Here is a 19,540-nt window from a genome sequence, read left to right on the forward strand (position 1 = left end):
TTATGTGATTTTTCCTTTTAGTTCTGTAATTTTTTATGTAATACACTCTGAAGCTATTACATGCAAAGAATGATTTAAAAAGTCATTCTGTTCTTCCCATCTATAAGCTTGACCCAGATGGGAAGAACATTTTTATCTTATTTTATTTTTGCCACATCCTTGGCATGTGGAAGTTCCTAGGCCAGCTATCACACCTGTGCCTTAACAGTAACCTGAGCTGCTGCAGATACAACACTAGATACTTAAACCCTGTTGCATAACAGGGGGAACTTCAAGATAGACATTCTTTTAATGGTTACCTAAAGTAGAGATTATAATATGCATCCTTAATTTGTTAAAGTCTAATGAAAGTAGTAGTTTTATTATTTCCTGAGCAATTCAGGAAACTTAGACTGCTTTAAAATCAATCACACCCCATCCCCCATCTTGTGCTCTTTTTGTTTGGTATATATTTTAAAATCCTATAAGACAATTTAAAATCTATCCTTTCTATTGCTCCTTATTCCTTTTTGCATCTCTAAAATGCCACCTAGAATCACTTTGCTTTTGCTTGAATAACTTTTGTGATTTTTCTTTGGTGTGAGTCTGCTAGTAACAAATTCTGTTTGTTTGGGTTTTTTTGCAGGGGGAGTGTCTGAAAAATACCTTAACTTGCCTTCATTTAAAAAGGTGTTTCTGACTGAGGGTGTAGGCCTAAAAAGACCAAAAAAAAAAAAAAAAAAAAAAAAGAATTTCTGTTGAGCATAAAGTTCTAGGATGGCAGTTATTTTCTTTCAGCATTTAAAAAATATAATTGGTTTGGCTTCTATTGACAAGCCAACTATCAGTCTTACAGTTGCTACCTTTAAGATTTTCTCTTTGTATTTGGCTTTTCAGCAGGTTTATTATAACATATGTAGGCTTAGTTTCCTTTGAATCTATCCTGTTTATAGTTCATTGCCCTTCTTGGAGTTTTTGTTCAGTTTGAGAAAATTCTTGGCCATTCTCTCTTCAAATAACATTTCCCGCAATCTCTCTCTTCTCCCCTCTGCCTCCTAAGACTTTTACCCTATTTTCTATGTTTTGCATTAAAAAAAAAAAAAATCTGTGCTGCTTCCTGTTTCCATTTCCACATGTAGGGAGCTTGGAAGTGGCCACTCTGTCCTGACAAGTAAAAAACTGAACAAACTGAAAAATCAATGAATCTTCCTAAATCTATTTAAAAGAAGGGAGGTGACAGGGCACACCCTTGCCCCCCAAACTGGAGATGCTGACAGGCAAATACAGAGAATCAGGAGCTACCAGAGCAGAAACTCACAAGCTATAACCTCTGTGGGAACAAAAGCTGGTGTGGAAAAACCAGAGCTATAATTGATCAATTGCTCTGGTGGCCCAGAGTGGACAAGTCTGATAGTTAAAAACTCCAGGGGCACCCAGGCATAGAGGGATCCCTATGCTTTTGTGAGTTTTACCTCCAGGAGCGTGACCAGGTTCTCACAGTAGAAATCAGAGAAAAATCTCTTCTTCTGTCAGGAGGCGGGGAGAGGAAACAATTTTGAAATCTACCAGTGCGCTCTGGTTTTTTTTTTTTTTTTTTTTTTGCATTTTAGGGCTGCACCCATGGCATATGGAAGTTCCAAGGCTAGGGGTGGATCAGAGCTATAGCTGCTGGCCTACACAACAGCTCACAGCCACGCCAGATCCTTAACTCACTGAGTGAAGCCAGAGATTGAACCCACATCCTCATGGATACTAGTTGGATTTGTTTCCACTGCACCACAATGGGAACTCCCCAGACTGCACTGTTCTTAAAAGGCATGCCCTTAGGGAAACTAGTTAACCTCAGAGCCTAAGCTGCTGGAGTATTATCAGAGCCTAACTAAACTGGTGAAGGGAAATACCCAACTCCAGCCCACTCTTGCCATTCTGTTCTTCCTAAGAAGGAAGGAAAAAACTGAGAAACACTTGTGAAGTCCATAATCCAGAAGCACAGGCTCACTAAAGACAGACGTAATCCCAGGACTATAGAGTGTTTCTTTTCCACCCACATCTACACCCTATTAATAAAGGACTATTTAAAACAGTTCTTCTTACCCAGTATGTCACTCTGATTATCAATAAAAAAAAAATTACAAGGCATACTAAAAGGCAAAAAACAGTTTAAAGAGTCAGTGCAAGCATCAGAACCAGACATGGCAGGTATGCTGAGATAATCAGACTGGGAATTTAAAAACAACTATGATGAATATGCTAAGGGCTCTAATGGATAAAGTAGACAGCATGCAAGAACACATGGGCAATATAAGCAGAGAGAAATCCTGAGAAAGAATGAAAAAGAAATGCTAGAGATGGAAACCACTTCACAGAAATGAAGAATGCCTTTGATGGCCTTATTAATAGGCTGAACATGGCTGAGGAAAGAATCTCTGAACTTGAGGGTATATCAATAGAAACCTCCACAACTGAAGAGCAAACAGAAAAAAAGACTAAAAAATAAAAAGCCAGAATAGAATATCTAAGAATTGTAAGGCAACTACAAATGGTATCAAAATATCAGAAGAACGGAACAGAAGAAAAATATAAAACAATTATGATGGAGGATTTCCTCAAATTAATGTCAGACACCAAATTATAGTTCCAAGAAGCTTAAAGAACATCAATCAGGATAAATTCCAGAAAAACTTCATGTAGGCTTATAATTTTCAAACTAAATAATGAAAAAAAAATCCTGAAGGAAGCCAGAGGAAAAAAATCTGCTCTATAGAGAAAATAAAAATTACATCTGACTTCCCTTAAGAAACCATGAAAGCAAGACAGTGGAGAGACATATTTAAATGTAGCTTGTGAAATTACCTTTCAAAAGTGAAGGAAATTAAAGGAAAACAAAAAGTGATGGTATTGTTGCCAGTAGTCTGTCCTTGCAAGAAATGTTTTGTTATTTAGAGAGAAGGAAAATAACATAGGTCAGAAACTTAGATTTACATAAAGGAAGGACACTGAAGAAAGAATAAGTGAAAGTAAAATAAACATTTTTGGAGTTCCCGTTGTGGCACAGTGGTTAATGAATCTGACTAGGAACCATGAGGTTGTGGGTTCGGTCCCTGCCCTTGCTTAGTGGGTTAAGGATCTGGTGTTGCCGTGAGCTGTGGTGTGGGTCGCAGATGGGGCTTGGATCCCGCATTGCTGTGGCTCTGGTATAGGCTGGTGGCTACAGCTCCGATTGGACCCCTAGCCTGGGAGCCTCCATATGCTGCGGGAGTGGCCCAAGAAATGGCAAAAAGACAAAAAAAAAAAAAAAGACAAACATTTTTTTCTCATACTTAATCTAACAGATGATAAGGGTTAAAATAATACTGACAATGTATTTGATTATGTGTTCTGTGTATATATCATACATATGATATATATATTTTAGGTATGCTTATATAAAAGTGAAATGAATGACAGCAATGATACAAGGGATGGGGAAATCAGGTTTGTTTTGTTATTATATGGGACTTAACACTACCTGTGAAGCATTACAGTGTTATTTGAAATTGAACTTAGGTTAGCTGTAATTGTATATTGGAAACTCTAAGAAAATCACTGAAAAAAGAAGTAAAATTGATATGCTAAGAAACAGAAGAAAATGAAATGAAATCATACAGAACACTTAATTAAAACCACAAAAGGAAGAAAAAGAATGGAAGACAAAAACAGGAACCAAGCACGAGGGCAACAAATAGAAAACAGTACAAATATGGTAGATATTAATCCAGTTATATCACATTTTGAACATCAATGGTCTAAAGGTACCAATCAAAAGAGATTGTAAGAGTGGATCAAAAAAATAAGACCTAACTATATGTCATCTATAAGAAATCCTTTTTTTTTTTTGGCTTTTTAGGGCTGAACCTGTGGCAGATGGAAGTTTCAAGGCTAGGGGTTGAATTGGAGCTGCAGCTGTTGGCCTACACCACAGCTATAGCAATACTGGATCCTTAACCCATTGAGCAAGGATGGGGATCAAACTTGCATCCTCATGGATACTAGTCAGTTTTGTGACGTGCTCACAATGGGAACTCCAAAACAATTCCATTTTAAACATAAATTCACATATGATTAAAAGTAAATGGATAGAAAAAGATATGCCATGTTAACACTAATAAAAAGAGGAGCTTCCTGGTGGTGTAGTGGTTAGGGATCTGGCATTGTCACTGCAGTGGCTTGGGTTGCTATGGTGTGGGTTTGATTCCTGGGAACTTTTACATGCCATGGGCACAGCTGAAAAAGAAAAAAGCAAGACAGCAAGAATAGCTATATTAATTTCATACAGAGCTGACTTCAAAGGAAAGTTTGGGATAAAGAGAGGCAGTACATAATGATAAAGGGGTCAATTCTCCAAGAATACATGATAATCCTTAAAGTGTATGCACCTAATGGCAGAGCATCAAAGTACATAAGGCAAAAAGCAATAGAACTGCTAGGAGAAATAGATGAATCCACTATTATAGTTGGAGACTTCAACACACCTCCCTTGAAATGGATAGATTCAGCAGGCATAAAATCAGTAAGAGCATAGTCGAACTCAACAACACCATCAATCAACTGGATATAATTGATAGCTGCAGGCTACTTCATCCAACAATAACAGAAAATATTCTTCTCAAGCTCACATGGAACATGGAACATTCATCTAGATAGACCATATTCTAGGACATAAAACATAGCTCAAGAAATTTTAACGAATAGAAGTTAGATGTATCAGCTCTCAGACCACAATGGAATTAAACAAGAAATCAGTAAGAGAAAGATAATTGGAAAGTTCCAAAATACATGGAGATTAATATATACTCCATAAAATATATGACTAAGAGAAATTTAAACATTTTTTGAACTAAATGAAAATGAAAACACAATTTATCAAATTTGTGGGATTCAGGATAAGCAGTGCTTAGTGGGAAATTTACAACATTGAATGCATATATTAGAAAAGATCTAAAATCAGTCATCTAAGCTTCCACTTTAGGAAACTAGAAAAAGAAGTGCAAAACTAACTCCAAAGAAATAGAAAAAAAGAACTGATGAGTTACAGCTGAAATCAATGAAATTGAAAAGAAAAAATCAATAGAAAAAAAAATCAACAAAACCAAAAGCTGATTCTTTGAAAAGATCAATAAAACCAATAAGCCTCTAGCCAGGAAAGAGAAAGAGAGAGAGAAGATACAAATTACTAACCCAGAAATCAAGAGAGGACATCATTACAGAGCCCATAGACATTAGAAGGATAATAAAGGAATACTGTGAACAATTCTATGCCTGTAAGTTTGAACATCTAGGTGAGATGAATCAATTTCTTTTCTTTTTTTGCTTTTTAGGGCTGCACTTATGGCATATGGAGGTTCCCAGGCTAGGTGTTGAATCAGAGCCACAGCTGCCGGCCTATGCCGCAGCCACAGCAACACCAGATCCAAGCCACATCTATGACCTACACCACAGCTCACGGCAATGCCAGATCCTTAACCCACTGAGCAAGGCCAAGGATCAAACCCACAAACTCATGGTTCCTAGTCAGATTCGTTTCCACTGCACCATGACAGGAACTTCAGATCAATTTCTTTAAAGACACAATTTGCCAAAGTTTATCCAAGATATAGACAATCTGAATAAGCATTTATCCACTAAAGAAAATGAATCAATAATTAATAACCTTCCATAAAAGGAAAAGAAAAGAAAAAATCCAGTGTTGCCATGAGCTGTGGTGTATGTTGCAGACACAGCTCGGATCTGGTGTTGCTGTGGCTGTACCATAGGCCAGTGGCTACAGCTCCAATTCGACCCCTAGCCTGGGAAACTCCATGTGCTGCAGGTGTGACCCCAAAAGACAACAACAACAATAATAACAATAGCCTTCCAAAACAGAAAGCACTAGTTCTACATGGGTTCGCTGGTGACTTCTTACCAAGCATTTAAGGAAGATATTGCATCAATTCCCTGTGATCTTTCAGAAGATAGAATACTTTCTTTTTTTTTTTTTTTTTTTCTATTTCTTTGGGCCGCTCCCGCGGCATATGCAGGTTCCCAGGCTAGGGGTCGAATCCGAGCTGTAGCCTCTGGCCTACACCAGAGCCACAGCAACGCAGGATCCGAGCCGCGTCTGCGACCTACACCACAGCTCACGGCAACGCCGGATCGTTAACCCACTGAGCAAGGGCAGGGACCGAACCCGCAACCTCATGGTTCCTAGTCGGATTCGTTAACCTCTGCGCCACGACAGGAACTCCAAGAAGATAGAATACTTTCTAACTTATTTTATGGGCCTTAGGTTACCCTAATGCCAAAACCAAACTAAGATATTACAAGAAAATAAAACTACAGACAAATATCTCTCATGAACACAGACACAAAAAAATTCCTTAACAAAATATGAGCAAATCAGATTTCCTGTTGTGGTTCAGTGGAAATGAATCCAACTAGGAAAGATGAGGTTGCGGGTTTGGTGGGTTAAGGATCTGGCATTGCCATGTAGGTTGCAGACGTGGGTTGGATCTGATGTTGCTGTGGTGTAGGCCGGCAGCTACAGCTCGAATTAGACCCCTAGCCTGGGAACCTCCTTATGCTGCAGGTGCAGCCCTAAAAAGCAAAACAAAACAAAACAAAATAAAAAAAAACAAACAAAAAACAAACAACAACAAAAAAAACAAAAAACAAGCTTTAGCAAATGGAATCCAGCAATGAGTCAAAAGAATTATGCACCACAACCAAGTGGGATTCATCTTAGGTATGTGAGACTGACTCACCATTTGAAAATCAATTACATAAATCTATCACATTCAAAGGCTACAGAAGAAAAATCACATGATCTACCAATAGATGCAGAAAAAGTACTTGACAAAATCCAACACCCATTTAAGATGAAAAGCTCTCAGTAAACTAAGAACAGAGGGGGGAACATTTTCAACTTTATAAAGAGTATCTACAAAACCCCTACAGCTAACTTACATATTTAATGGTGAGAAACTTGAAGCTTTCCCACTATCAGGAACATTTTGATTTGCAGAGAAAACAGGCCCAGCAGACCCACTTTCTTAAAGACTGTCACAAATCTGTTTACCTCATTCATCAGAAGCCCAAGTTTTTTTTGACCTGAGCTACCCCTGACTTACTCTGAACATTCCTTAAATTTATTTAATCTCTAACCCTTCCCCACCATCCACTGTGCACATGGGAACTCATGGTCTGTCTTCAGATTTCTCAAACTCTTCTCTTGAAGGGTCTCTTGCTTGTCTTTATACCAGTTGAATCCTGGCTACCACTAAGACACCAACTTTCCCTGCTATCATTTTAAGTGGAGGCTTTTTAATTTTGCTCTCGCAAACTTCTGTGCCTTAAAGGCTGGAGGCACATCAGGTATGTTATCTTTTTCCTTTCTACACCCAAAGGAAGTATCTTTCCAGTTCACTTAGCTATTTTTTACTTCATTGAGACCCAGCCCTCAGATTATTTATTCCCCCCCCCCATTCCAATATCTCTTTCCCTCCCTTTTCCAGTTTAGACTCTATGGTTCATCACTGTAGTAATTACTTTGCAAGAGCTTTAATGTCCTTGTCTTTTCTCCTGTAATGCAGCTGGAAAAACCCAGTCCTGGTTTTACTTTATTGTGTGTATATTTCACATCTGCTCCTGACCAGCTAATCCTGTCTGGAAGAAAAAAAATACAACTGTGTTAACTGGTTTTCTTTAAATGCATAATTACTATGATCAAATGGGCTTTCAAAATTGCTTGGCAAGCCTACAATTCCCTCAATAATTACACTCTGCCATTCTTGAAGGCAACCATTTCTACCTTCTTTCTCCTCAAACCTCCAATACTTTCCACATGCTAACCAAGCTAATACTTTTGCTTCATACTTCACTGAGAAGAGAAGGAATTAAACGGAAACCCCCAAACCTTCCCACCAGTAAATCTACCAAATTACCTCCAAGTGTATCTGTTCTCTGCTTTCTCTCCCGTTACAAGGAGAGCAGGTTGTATCTGTGCTCTGAATCTCACCCCTCCTACCTTCTCAAGGATTTCACAGTTGTTGCCTGTTACTTTTTTTTTTCTCTTGGCTTTTTAGAGCGTACCCTCGGCATATGTAAGTTCTCAGGCTAGGGGTCCAATTGGAACTGTAGCTGCTGGCCTACGCCACAGCCACAGCAACGCCAGATCCAAGATGCATGTGTGACCTACACCACAGCTCACAATGCCGGATCCTTAACCCACTGAGCAAGGCCAGGGATTGAACCCAAATCCTCATGGATACCTGTTGGGTTCTTGACCTGCTGAGCCACAATGGGAACTCCTATGGCAATATTTCTTGAAAGAGCTGTTATATCTAGTCATTCTTTAATCCACTCTAATCAGGCTTCTGTTTCCACCAATCCACTGAAACTACTATGGAAGTGATCAATAACTTTAATCTTCCAACAGGTTTCAGATCCATCTTCATCCGGACCGATAAACAGTAAATGACCGTCCTTCGAACACTCTTCTCTCTGCTTCCAAGAGGCCGTACTTTCTTGGTTTCCCTCCTACCTCACTGTACACTCCTCCTGAACCTTTTAGTAGTTCCTCTTTCTCTGTGAAGTTGCAAATATGCGAGTGTCCCATGGTTCATATTGGGATACTCTTCTCCATGATTACTCTCTCCTCAGGTCATTTCACTTAGTTCCATGAAAATCTGTATTTTCAATCCTGACCTCTCCTGAGATCCAGACTTGGATAACTCACTTCCTACTTGACAGTTACACAGGTAACACTCAGATATCTTGAATTTGACACATCTAAAACAAAATTGTAGATTAACTCCTAAAACTTGTTTTTGACCTCACTTCCTAGATATTGTCATCGCCCACTATTTATTCAGTTATTCTAGCCAGAAATCTCAGTGACATTTTTGGCTTTTCTGTCTACCTCAGGCAGCATACCTAACCTGTCATGCCAATTCTAGTTCCAAAATGTATGTCAGATCTGCTTTTTTTCTCTACATTTTTGTCCAGGCTGCCATTATCTCTTGCTTGGATGGCTGTATTAGCTTCTGTCTGTGGCCTCCTGCCCTTTTCAAAAATATTCTTACAAAGCATGTTTATAACCATAATGTAAATTGGATCAATTCTATTCCTTCAACTATACAAAAGCTTCCTTTTCTGACGTCTAATATTAGTTTAAACTATTAGTTCAATAGTTCTGAGGTCTTTGAAGAACTCTAATTTAATGACAAGTTTTAATAAATAAAAAGCAACAGTCTCGATAAACTCATACTTTTCTGGGGACTCCTAATTGTCCTCACGATCACCCTTTTAATCTAAATAGAAAATGTACATAGAATTGGTGTTAAGCTCAACTATTCGTTAATTCATTCAACCAATGTTTGTTTAGTACCAGGCATTCTTCAAGTACCAGAGACACTGGTTGAAAAGGAGAGACAACATTTTCTCTCATGGAGCTGAGTCTAGTGAGAGAGACAGATAATACAAAACAGAAAGTGAGTGCTGGTAAAATCATGAAACAGAAAAACCAGGCTGATGACAGAGTTACAGGGATTACTTAGAATTGGGTGGTCAGAAAAGGTCAACTCGAAGAGTCTTTATATAAAATTGAAAACTAGATGGTAATCCACATTTTATAAGATCTACTGGTTTCTCATTTTAAAAAACCAGGAGAATTGTCTATCTCTAGTCTTCTGTCACCTTTTCATAATTTCTCGAGGATGATTACAATATTTTCAGATGTTTTGTGGTAAGATAAAGGAAGCAAAATGATATGCAAATTTGATATGCAGCAGTTATCTCCTAAGATTTGAAGACTTTTGTAGCTTCAGCAAGAAACCTGGATTCTAACTTTTCTTTTATTGGTTCATGGTGAACTGAAGGGGTTCCAGCTCTTAGATAACACTAGGAGCTAGTTATTTTCAAGAAATGCAGGTTCTTATTTTGCTTCCCTTTTGAAAAGTTTTGTTACAAGGAGCCTGAAATTTCAAACTAGATATTAAAAGAGCTAGTTAATATAAGAGCCAAATGTATACGAAGAGATATGACTGGGGTTGCAAAGGGTAAAATTTTTAAAAAACCTAAACAAATTATGTAATGGAAAACTAACCTATTAAACTAATTTAATAGTTCTGAGGTCTTTGAAGAACTCTAATTTAATGACAAGTTTTAATAAATAAAAAGCAAATTTGCCTTACTAGTCTTGAAACATTCCCATTACTCTGGGAATGTTTAAAGTTGGCGAAAATAACAATCAAAAGTAGTTTTTATCATCTACTGCAATCTTTGGTAAATCATACCTGGCATGGTAACCTGTTCACTTATTAGAAATCAAAGTTTGGGAGAGGGGGCTATCCATACTTTAGTGATTCAGTGGTTTAAAGTTGTTAATTTCACTTCGACCTTTCATGATACTTTCAAAGTGCTAAAGCACTTTCAGGTTTACTATTATGTAATTTTCATAAAGTCTTGTGAGGAATAGAAAGCATGTTATTATTTCCATGCTTTTTGATGGTAAGACAAAAAAAATTTGTTAGACAGATATAAAGCCCATATAAAAGTAAATTAGGAAATAATTTACATTATTAAAGTATTCACTATAAGTTCATTATTTAACATGATGGAAGGCTTATGAAAAGAGAAAGTTAAAATTTAAAGAATTGTCAATTATCAGAAATAAAGATAAAGCATCTATAAAATCATAAAGTCAATGAGAAATTATTAGTATTACTCAACAACAAACATTTACTATAGAGATATTTATAATATTTCCATCTTCTTTGAGAATCTATATCTAAAAATATCCAAGGTTGCAAATGCCAACAGTTTAAGAAAGGGTTGCTTTTTCAGTAGTTTAAAACTTTAAAAAGCAGATTGCTATTAACAAATGACAACCCTAAATAACATTACTGACAAAGAACACCTATAATGACACAAACCTCAAAATAACAGACAACAAAAAATTCCTACATTAAATTTCCTCAAGAAATCTATTCATGAAATGATCTCATTTAAATAAATATAATGGAGTAAACTTTAACGATATAAAAGGAATTAAAATAGTAAAAACAGCCCTCCAATATAGACATACTTTGGACAGAATATTCCAGGTATTACTGAAGACTCTTTAAAGAAAAGCAAATAATTTACATTTCTCACCATACTGAACTGAAGGAATTATTTACATACTATCAAAAACATATAATAAAAATCTTTAATAGTGTTAAGTTTGCATTGTTGTGTACTTTATGACAAGTATGCTTTTAGAGTAAATAATAATTTTTATTTTAAGGGTTTTTTTCCTTTAAAAAATTTTTTTTTTGGTCTTTTTGTCTTTCTAGGGCCGCACCTATGGCACATGGAGGCTCCCAGGCCAGGGGTCCAACTGGAGCTGCAGCTGCCGGCCTATGCCTCAGCAATGCCAGATCTAAGCCATGTCTGTGACCTATACCATAGCTCATGGCAACGATGGATCCTCAACCCACTGAGCGAGGCTTTGGATGGAACCATAAAGAAGGCAATCAAAACAAAGTTTCCTACAGTTAATCCTGAGGAGAAAATAGGAATGATGAGATCTGACACTCCCAAATTGTGATTACGGCCCAGATTCTAAGATGAAATGCACACAGAGCATCTTTATATAGTAATAAAAACAGTCTAAAGTCCAATTATTTTGCCAGTATGAAGATAACCTGACACATTTATTATTTTTGATAGCATGTGTCTTTAACCTATTATTTTTTAAATGTACTGAAATAAAATAGTAACAAAATCAAGCACACTGTAAAGTTACATTAGAACTTTCAAACACATGTCTATTCTTATGATAGGCTAAATTTATTTCATATTTTGCTTGTAAGAGAGTTAAAAACCAAAATAAAGCTGGAATTTTGTTACCTGGCCAAACTGGAGAATTTAGGAATTTGAGTAGCTAATTATAGAGCTCTTTAAATACTCATTATTTACATAAAAAATAGTTAATTGTTAATCAGCACAAAACGTTTGCTGCAGTGGCCTATCACTGTTCAAAGATCAATAAGGTGGATTCTAGAGAAAGTTATGTCCTTAAAGGTCAAATAATGGTCTAAAATAGTTTATCTTAAAAATTGGGATCATGAAAAGACAATTCAGCACATATTGATTCCACCTCTCCAAACTTTATCAGAGACTATTTATCTTGAACCAATTATTTTTTTTTTCTTGTAAGAAAAACAAGTCTGGTAGCACCTTGAATTGAGATGCCATTAAAGTCATTTAAATTAGGAAGTTCCTTGTGGTACAGCAGGTTAAGGTTCAATGTGGCTCAGGTTCAATCCCTGGCCTGGGAACTTTCACATGTTGCAGGTGCAACCAAAAAAAAAAAAAAAAAAAAAATATATATATATATATATATATATATATCATTCACAATTTCATTCAGGTTTTAAGTCAATTTGATGTTTAGCAAAGTAATATATCAAAAGAGGTACTAATGCAAACAAATGAAGGTCAAGGACATTATGTACAGAGGTAGATAAAGCTACCACTCAGGCATCATTCTCATAATAATCCAGAAAAATTGTTATCTATAGCACTTCTAGATTTCTGCAAAACTTTAGTCCCTACCTTGCTTTGGAGCATAATTTCAAATTAACTTTCCATTACTTTGCAAGCTTAACTTTTACTTGCACTGTTTTTACTTCTGTTTAAAAAGAGTGAGGATGGGTGGATGGGAGTTTTATGGCTTGGGTGTTTTGAAAGAACACAGCCAGTCTCAGTGATTAGTGTCTGCTTTCTCTTTAAAGAATCCATATTTTACTAAGAAAATAAACGTGAAGTCTTACTAACATTAAGATATTTAACTGCATAAGGGAGACTTGAAATGTACTGTGTATTTTGCTAGCTGGTGTCTTTCAAAAAAAACCATAAGCATTTAGATAAATGGATTCACAAGCTAATAGAAGTTATCACATTAAAAATACATTATATTTATTTACCAGGTAACAAACACACTAATTCTACTATATATTGAACTAATAGTTCAAAGCAAATGAGAATTTAAACATTTTTTTCTTTAAATTATATCTGAAATGTATTAATTTTTATACAACACAATCTTTTTTTTAGTAAAAGTAAATGAAAACAGGTAATCTATATAGATTATATTCCTAAAATAAAATATATTTTAATGAAATACATACATTTTAATGAAATACACCTTCTTGTTTCCTTTTGCTTGGATATAGGATAGTGTTTCAAAATAAAAATAAATACACATAGCCAAAACCAAAACCAAAACAAGTATGCAAAAACATTTTATTTATAATAGATCAACATTTTTGACATGAAAGGTAGCCACTTTCAATTTCTCAGGAATGCCTAGAATCCAACAGTTTCCAGAAAGACTAGTTAGGTAACAATTATTTCACTGTAGGTAAAGAAATAATTTCAGAATAAACTTTTCAAATGGCTTTGCCTATGGCAACTTATTTTGTAAGCTTGAATGTGTGGTAAGCTAACTCTCCCAGGAAGTGAAAGTAATCCAACTATGTTCCAAATATATTAAACCAGTTCATACAACAAACATGACAATCACCCATTTGTATCAGCTGTGCTCAAAAGAGAATTCTCTTTACTAAAATATTTATTTTTCAAAAAGGCCTCACATTAACCCCTTAAACCAACCACCTCCCTCCTATGTCCAGTACCACTCTTTTCTACTTCAAGTTGCATTACTTTATAGACAACTGTCAAATTCCAGTGGGACTGTACACTGACTTAAGACTCTATGCAATATGTATCAAACACAAGAAGTCACCGACTTTAAGGGACAAGGTGGTGGCTAACCAATAATAATATAACCAATGTCATTTTTAGATTAGAGGGAGAAAAGCAGCCCCCAACTATCCCGAACTTTTCTGTACTTCTCTGTAACACACAGAATGAAAAGATAATCTCTGAAATGAAAATCAGCAGAAAATATTTTAAAGAACATGTTTTGTGTAATTAAGTGTTAAATTTCAGATTCAAACCGTATTTTCTTTTGTATTTCAATTCTGGGGAAAAAATGTCACAATCATTAGCTCTTCTTACTTAAATTTAGTGTTGAGTGTTTACATCTACTACACACCAGTTTGTAGAATTCACCTTGGTTACCACTCCCCATGCCCATGTGCTATCTTTCCTTGGGTAAGTCCATTATATGCATGTAAGTGATGGGGAGGTTTAAACAGCACTTAAAGAATATTCATGAGAGCGCTGAAAGTTGAAAGTTTCATTATTATCTACTTACTGTAGGATTTGTAATTCAGATTCATTACAGTATTATAAATACTGTGTGAATGGAATGCACACAATTCCTACAGACACACAAACTGAAGTCCAAAAGGCACAGAGTAATGCTGGTGGCTCTTTCTAGTCAGTTAAGAAACAATAAAAAGTCTGCATTATTCTTTCATAATTTAAATACTTAAGTAATCTCCACTTTTATTACTTTATAACAATGACTTCAAATTTACATTATTTTAAGTACCATTGTAATAGCTTAGTGTATCATACAGATATTTTTGCTAATATCCCATCCAAAAATTAAAAAAAAAACCTCTTCACTATATATATATAAAAATTATTCTGAAAGACGAGAACATAGAGGAGGGGCTTGGTGCAGACTATCAACTCAATTTTCTATCACCACAGTTGTAACTCCAAAATTAACAGATATACAGCAATAATCAAAAGCAGTGCAAATATCTTTGGAGGTTAAGATAAAATTATAATGCAAGAACATAAAACAAGGAAATAAAAAAGGCAAGTACTTCAAGTACAAGGAACCAATCTGCTTGAGGTCCATTTTAGTGTTTTCTGGGGGCGTCCTTCCTGCTTTTACTTCTTTCTCTGAAACACATTGGCCAACATGGCACCTGATGTTGTCAACTGGCCCATTTTGTTCAAAAACTTGGTCTTTGTATCTTCACTCACTAAGCTTGCAGCGATTGACATTGAGCTAGGAAAGAAATTTTGAAATTTATGTAAAGCAATTAAAAACCTAAAATATCTATTTTTCATTTTTCTAGCAGTATAACATTAATAAATACATTTTGCACTGGTATCACAAAAGGGAAATTCATATTTATGGAGTAGAGTTTTTTGGTACCATAATAGGTTAGGGGTTTTCATGTTTATCATTTCTATTGAAGGAAGGAGTAAGGTATAGTGATTAGGGGCAAGCCTGGAACAAGGCTGAATCTTGGTTCTGTCATTTACCAGCTGTGTGACTTGGGGCAAGTTATTTAACCTCTGTTTCCTCATCTATAAAATGGAGATAATACTAATACCTACCTCACAGGACTACTAATGATTATGCAAGTATAAATGCCTATTAGTGGTGCCAGGCTAGCATGCAGTAAGTGTTAGTTATTCTTCTCATTATCAGCATCACTTCATTGAATTCTTACAGCAACCCTGGAAGATAGATATTATCCCTATTTTCACAAATGAGTAAATTAAATCACAGTGAGGTCTTATACTGTGCTGATAACAATTTGATGATATATTACTTTTTTGGTGGGTTGGGGAGAAGAAACATGTCCCCAATTGCACTAGTTTTGATCAACAATGTCAAATCTTTCTCTTCTTTCTTTTTGACCAATCTTCTGTATAGGGAGTAAGCACAATCAAAATGACTACTAAAGACTACTGATTTATCATACTACTGATCAAAAGTATTGATGATGAAGGACAATTTTTCAGTGATCCACCAATTCGCCTTGTGGCTTTGGCCAAGATGCTTTAAATCATTCTGATTCATGTTCCTCATCTGTAAAATGCAGTGTACAACTGCTATTGCAAAATATCTTAAAGATTAATTTTTCTCAATTTTAGTCCAACACCTTTCACATTTTAAACTAATGAGGCACCAAATAAATTTAATATTTAATGAATGACAAATGAACAGAATTATTTGCTTTAACATTAATTTTATGGATTTTGTGTTGAGAATAGAAACCATCAAAGTATTTTTATTGTTTTTAACTTTCCATGGCCAAAATGATCGAAGAGCTCCTACTACTGTAGGAGGCTAAATAAACAAGGGTTCTGACTCATAGTAAGAGGCAAAATACTGTGTTGCAGGGGCAGGGAACCTGGGTGGTCTAGGGGTTATAGAGGTGGGTGTGTGTATGTGCACCTAGCCTAACAGGATGAAATGCTTATTCCAGGTGGTCAGCTTTATAAAGGAAGTATCTTTCAGCTTTTTATACCTAACAGAGTACATTTAAGATTAACTACTCAAGGTTACTTCAGTAAGAGTTAGAGTACACACAGACTATTTGTAAATTACTTCCTCTCCTGAAATGCCCAACTTTATCCTTTCACATCTGTGTTCTTATTTTAGTTTCACTGAATCTTTGAATTCTAAGTAGTTTAGTTAGAAGCATGTGATTAGAACATCCACAAATTTACAATCCTTTATGCAGTGAATCAAGTTAAATCTTTTAACTCCTGTCACAAATTTCTAGAAACTATTTTCACCAATGATTCCCAAATCTGGCTATCTATCAGAATCTCTTTGGAAGATTTTATTTTGTTTATTATTTTATTGAAGTATAGTTGATGTGCAATACTCTGTTACAAGTATACAATATAGTGACTCATAATTTTCAAAGGTTATACTCTACTTATAGTTGTAAAATATTGGCTATATTCCTTGTGTTGTATAACATATCTTTGTAGCTTATTTTATATGTAATAGTTCGTACCTCTTAATCCTCTACCCTTATCTTGCCCCTCCTCCCTTCCCTCTCCCCTTTAGGTAACCACTAGTTTGTTTTCTATGTCTATGAGTCTGTTTCTTTTTTGTTATAGTCACTAGTTTGCTGCATTTTTTAGATTCTACATATACCTGATATCATCCATTATTTTCCTCTGACTTTTTCCACTTAGCATAAGACCCTCTAAGTCTATTCATATCTCTGTAACTGGCAGAATTTCATTCTTTTTTATAGCTGAGCAGTAATCCCTACTATATGTATATTCCACATCTTTATCCATTCATCTGTTGATGGACACTTGAGTTGCTTCCATACCCTTGCAATTGTAAATAATGCTGCTATAAACATTGGGGTGCATGCATCTTTTTGAATTATTATTATCATTATTTTTTGCTTTTTAGGGCCTCATCTGTGGCATATGGAAGTTCTCAGGCTAAGGGTGGAATCAGAGCTGCAGCTACCAGCTTACGTCACAGCCATAGCCACATCAGATCAATGGGAACTCCTGATTTAGTATTTTTGTTGGAAGCTTTTAAATGTACAGATACTAGGCTGACTCACAGTGTTGAGGGCAGAGAGCATGAGGTAGGGATCTGAATTTTAAATTCCTCAGATGGTTTATGGATCAGCAGTTGAGAACTGCTGATTTAAAGGATTTTCTTATCTTCCAAATTAATGACTCCAAAATAACACAATATAAAACACAGAAGCCACCTACAGAAAATTTATATAGAGAAATTAAAGTTAACACAAAGCCTTAAAAAAAAGAATTAATGTCTTACCCTTGAGGCTCTTGGACGGTCTTGTTCTCTACTTTTTGTTCACATTCTTTTATCATGGAACTTAAAATAACCTGATTTAAAAAGATGACTTTAGTGAAATACAGTTTACATAGTAAAATTCTATGGTTTAAAGTTTTTCATTGAATTTTTAACATTCCCATAAGCTAATGCTGACTAAAAATGGAAAATTCTTTTACTTTGTTAAAGGAATTTGCAATGGATTGCTAGACTAGGTACAGAAATAACTTTAAAAGATCTCAATTATATAACTTAATAATTCACTTTGATTTTCACTAACCTTCCTTCTGAGTCTGATTCCCATTCTCCCTTAGCTTCCCCCAACATCTAATGTTAAAATTTAAATTTAGGAGTTCCCGTCGTGGCGCAGTGGTTACGAATCCGACTAGGAACCATGAGGTTGCGGGTTCGGTCCCTGTCCTTGCTCAGTGGGTTAACGATCCGGCGTTGCCGTGAGCTGTGGTGTAGGCTGCAGACGTGGCTCGGATCCCGTGTTGCTGTGGCTCTGGCGTAGGCCGGCGGCTACAGCTCCGATTGGACCTCTAGCCTGGGAACCTCCATATGCCGCGGGAGCGGCCCAAGAAATAGCAAAAAGACAAAAAAAAAAAAAAAATAAATAAATTTAAATTTATATACATCTATACATTTAACAGATACATACCATGCTCAGACATATTTTCCTAGTGAAAACTGTTCTATAACTTGTCCCTTGCATTTTCCATGTTGCCAAAAGCAAGACACTCTATTTTAAAGTCTAGAGCAGAGGCCAGTTTTGTGGTTACTAAAACTGGGGATACTATGGGTGTGTAAGAGTTAATATCACTCTTGCAGGGAATCTGAATAAGTAATGAAAAAAGTGGTGTGATGTAAGCTGCTGCCACAATTTCTGGCATCCACACCAGAAACCAAATGATCCTTATGAATATTCTTGGCCAATATCTGTGCCTGGAGATCACTAAACAAAAAACTTATTGTCACCTGCTATGTGCCAGGTAAGTTTTTAGTCACAGAAGGTGCAGCAAATAGAAAACAAGCCCCTTGTGGAGAGCTTATGTTCTTTTGTTCTAAACAACAAGCAAAATAAGTAAGTCATATAGTATATTAGAGGGTGATAAGGGCTCTTTGCTTTGCAAAGAGCAGTGAGTAAGACATGGGGTCCTGGGAGGCCAAAGTGAAGAATATTACAATTTACATGGAGGTATTCAATGCAGGCTTCATAGAGAGGATGATATTTAAGCAAGAGGAGTGTCCTCTGAAGGACACGAGGAGTGTTTTAGAAACTGGAAAGAGGTGAGCAAGGGTTCCAGGTGGGATAGCATGTCTATCATTTCTAGGCAAGGAAGCCAGAATGAGCAAGGGAGAAGGTAAAGATGAGGCCCAAGATGTAAGGAGGAGGGAAGCTAGTTCTTTTCTGCCTTGCAGATTATGGTAAGGACTTCTCTTTGTTTCTGTTTTCCCACTCTTCATCTAATAGATTCTGTATTGTCTGTTTCCTCCAGTATCCTCTTTCTTGGGTGTATATTTTCATCTCTTTGATGTCAGAAGCTCTTCTCAAATGGTTGGTGATCTTGGGATGTCCATTAAAGGCTGGGGTGCTTAAATGTTGATCAGAATCTTTTTGTGCATGGGTAAATTCATTGTAAAGTGAATCTTGCACAAACTTTCTTTCAATCTTTTTTCCCTAAAGATATAATTTTGGCTGCCATTATTCCTGGAGCCAAGAAGGAGAAAGGTGATGAGGTTTCTAATCACTAACTCTACCTTTGACTTAATTTCCCTCCTTTCATTATAGCACCTCATTCTTCCTCTCAGATATGCCTGGTATTCCAAATCTAGAAAGTAAAGCTCCAGTCTTTCACTAAGGTTGTAAAGGGAATCTGGGAGTCTGATCCTTTTAAGGATTTTTAACTACTCCTCCTATTTTTCAGACCCACCTTAAAATAATGGAAGGTGGTGAAAATAAGGCTTGTTTCTTGTGAGTTCTATTCTACAGACAGCTTTTAT

The 19,540-nt window shown here is 36.0% G+C and overlaps 1 protein-coding gene across 18 annotated transcripts in view; it reads right to left on the reverse strand.

Moving 5' to 3' along the window:
* Nucleotides 1-13,270: 13,270 nt before the first annotated feature.
* The window catches only part of RELCH (RAB11 binding and LisH domain, coiled-coil and HEAT repeat containing), a 109,732-nt gene continuing 103,462 nt past the window's right edge, over nucleotides 13,271-19,540 (reverse strand). For all 18 annotated transcript variants that reach the window (XR_014815967.1, XR_014815978.1, XR_014815976.1 and 15 more), the window contains 2 exons: nucleotides 17,519-17,589; nucleotides 13,271-14,971 (listed from right to left, as the gene is read on the reverse strand). Coding sequence is in view for 8 of the 18 variants with exons in the window: in XM_084977225.1 (XP_084833351.1) it covers nucleotides 14,851-14,971; nucleotides 17,519-17,589 (192 nt within the window). In the remaining 10 variants the exon portion in view is untranslated. The remainder of the gene's footprint in view (nucleotides 14,972-17,518; nucleotides 17,590-19,540) is intronic.

The sequence above is a fragment of the Sus scrofa genome, chromosome 1, assembly GCF_054392235.1.
Source record: "Sus scrofa isolate SSC_HxYL_T2T_F1_AM1 chromosome 1, Sscrofa_HxYL_maternal_Yorkshire_Landrace_v2.0, whole genome shotgun sequence".
Classification (NCBI taxonomy): Eukaryota; Metazoa; Chordata; class Mammalia; order Artiodactyla; family Suidae; genus Sus; species Sus scrofa.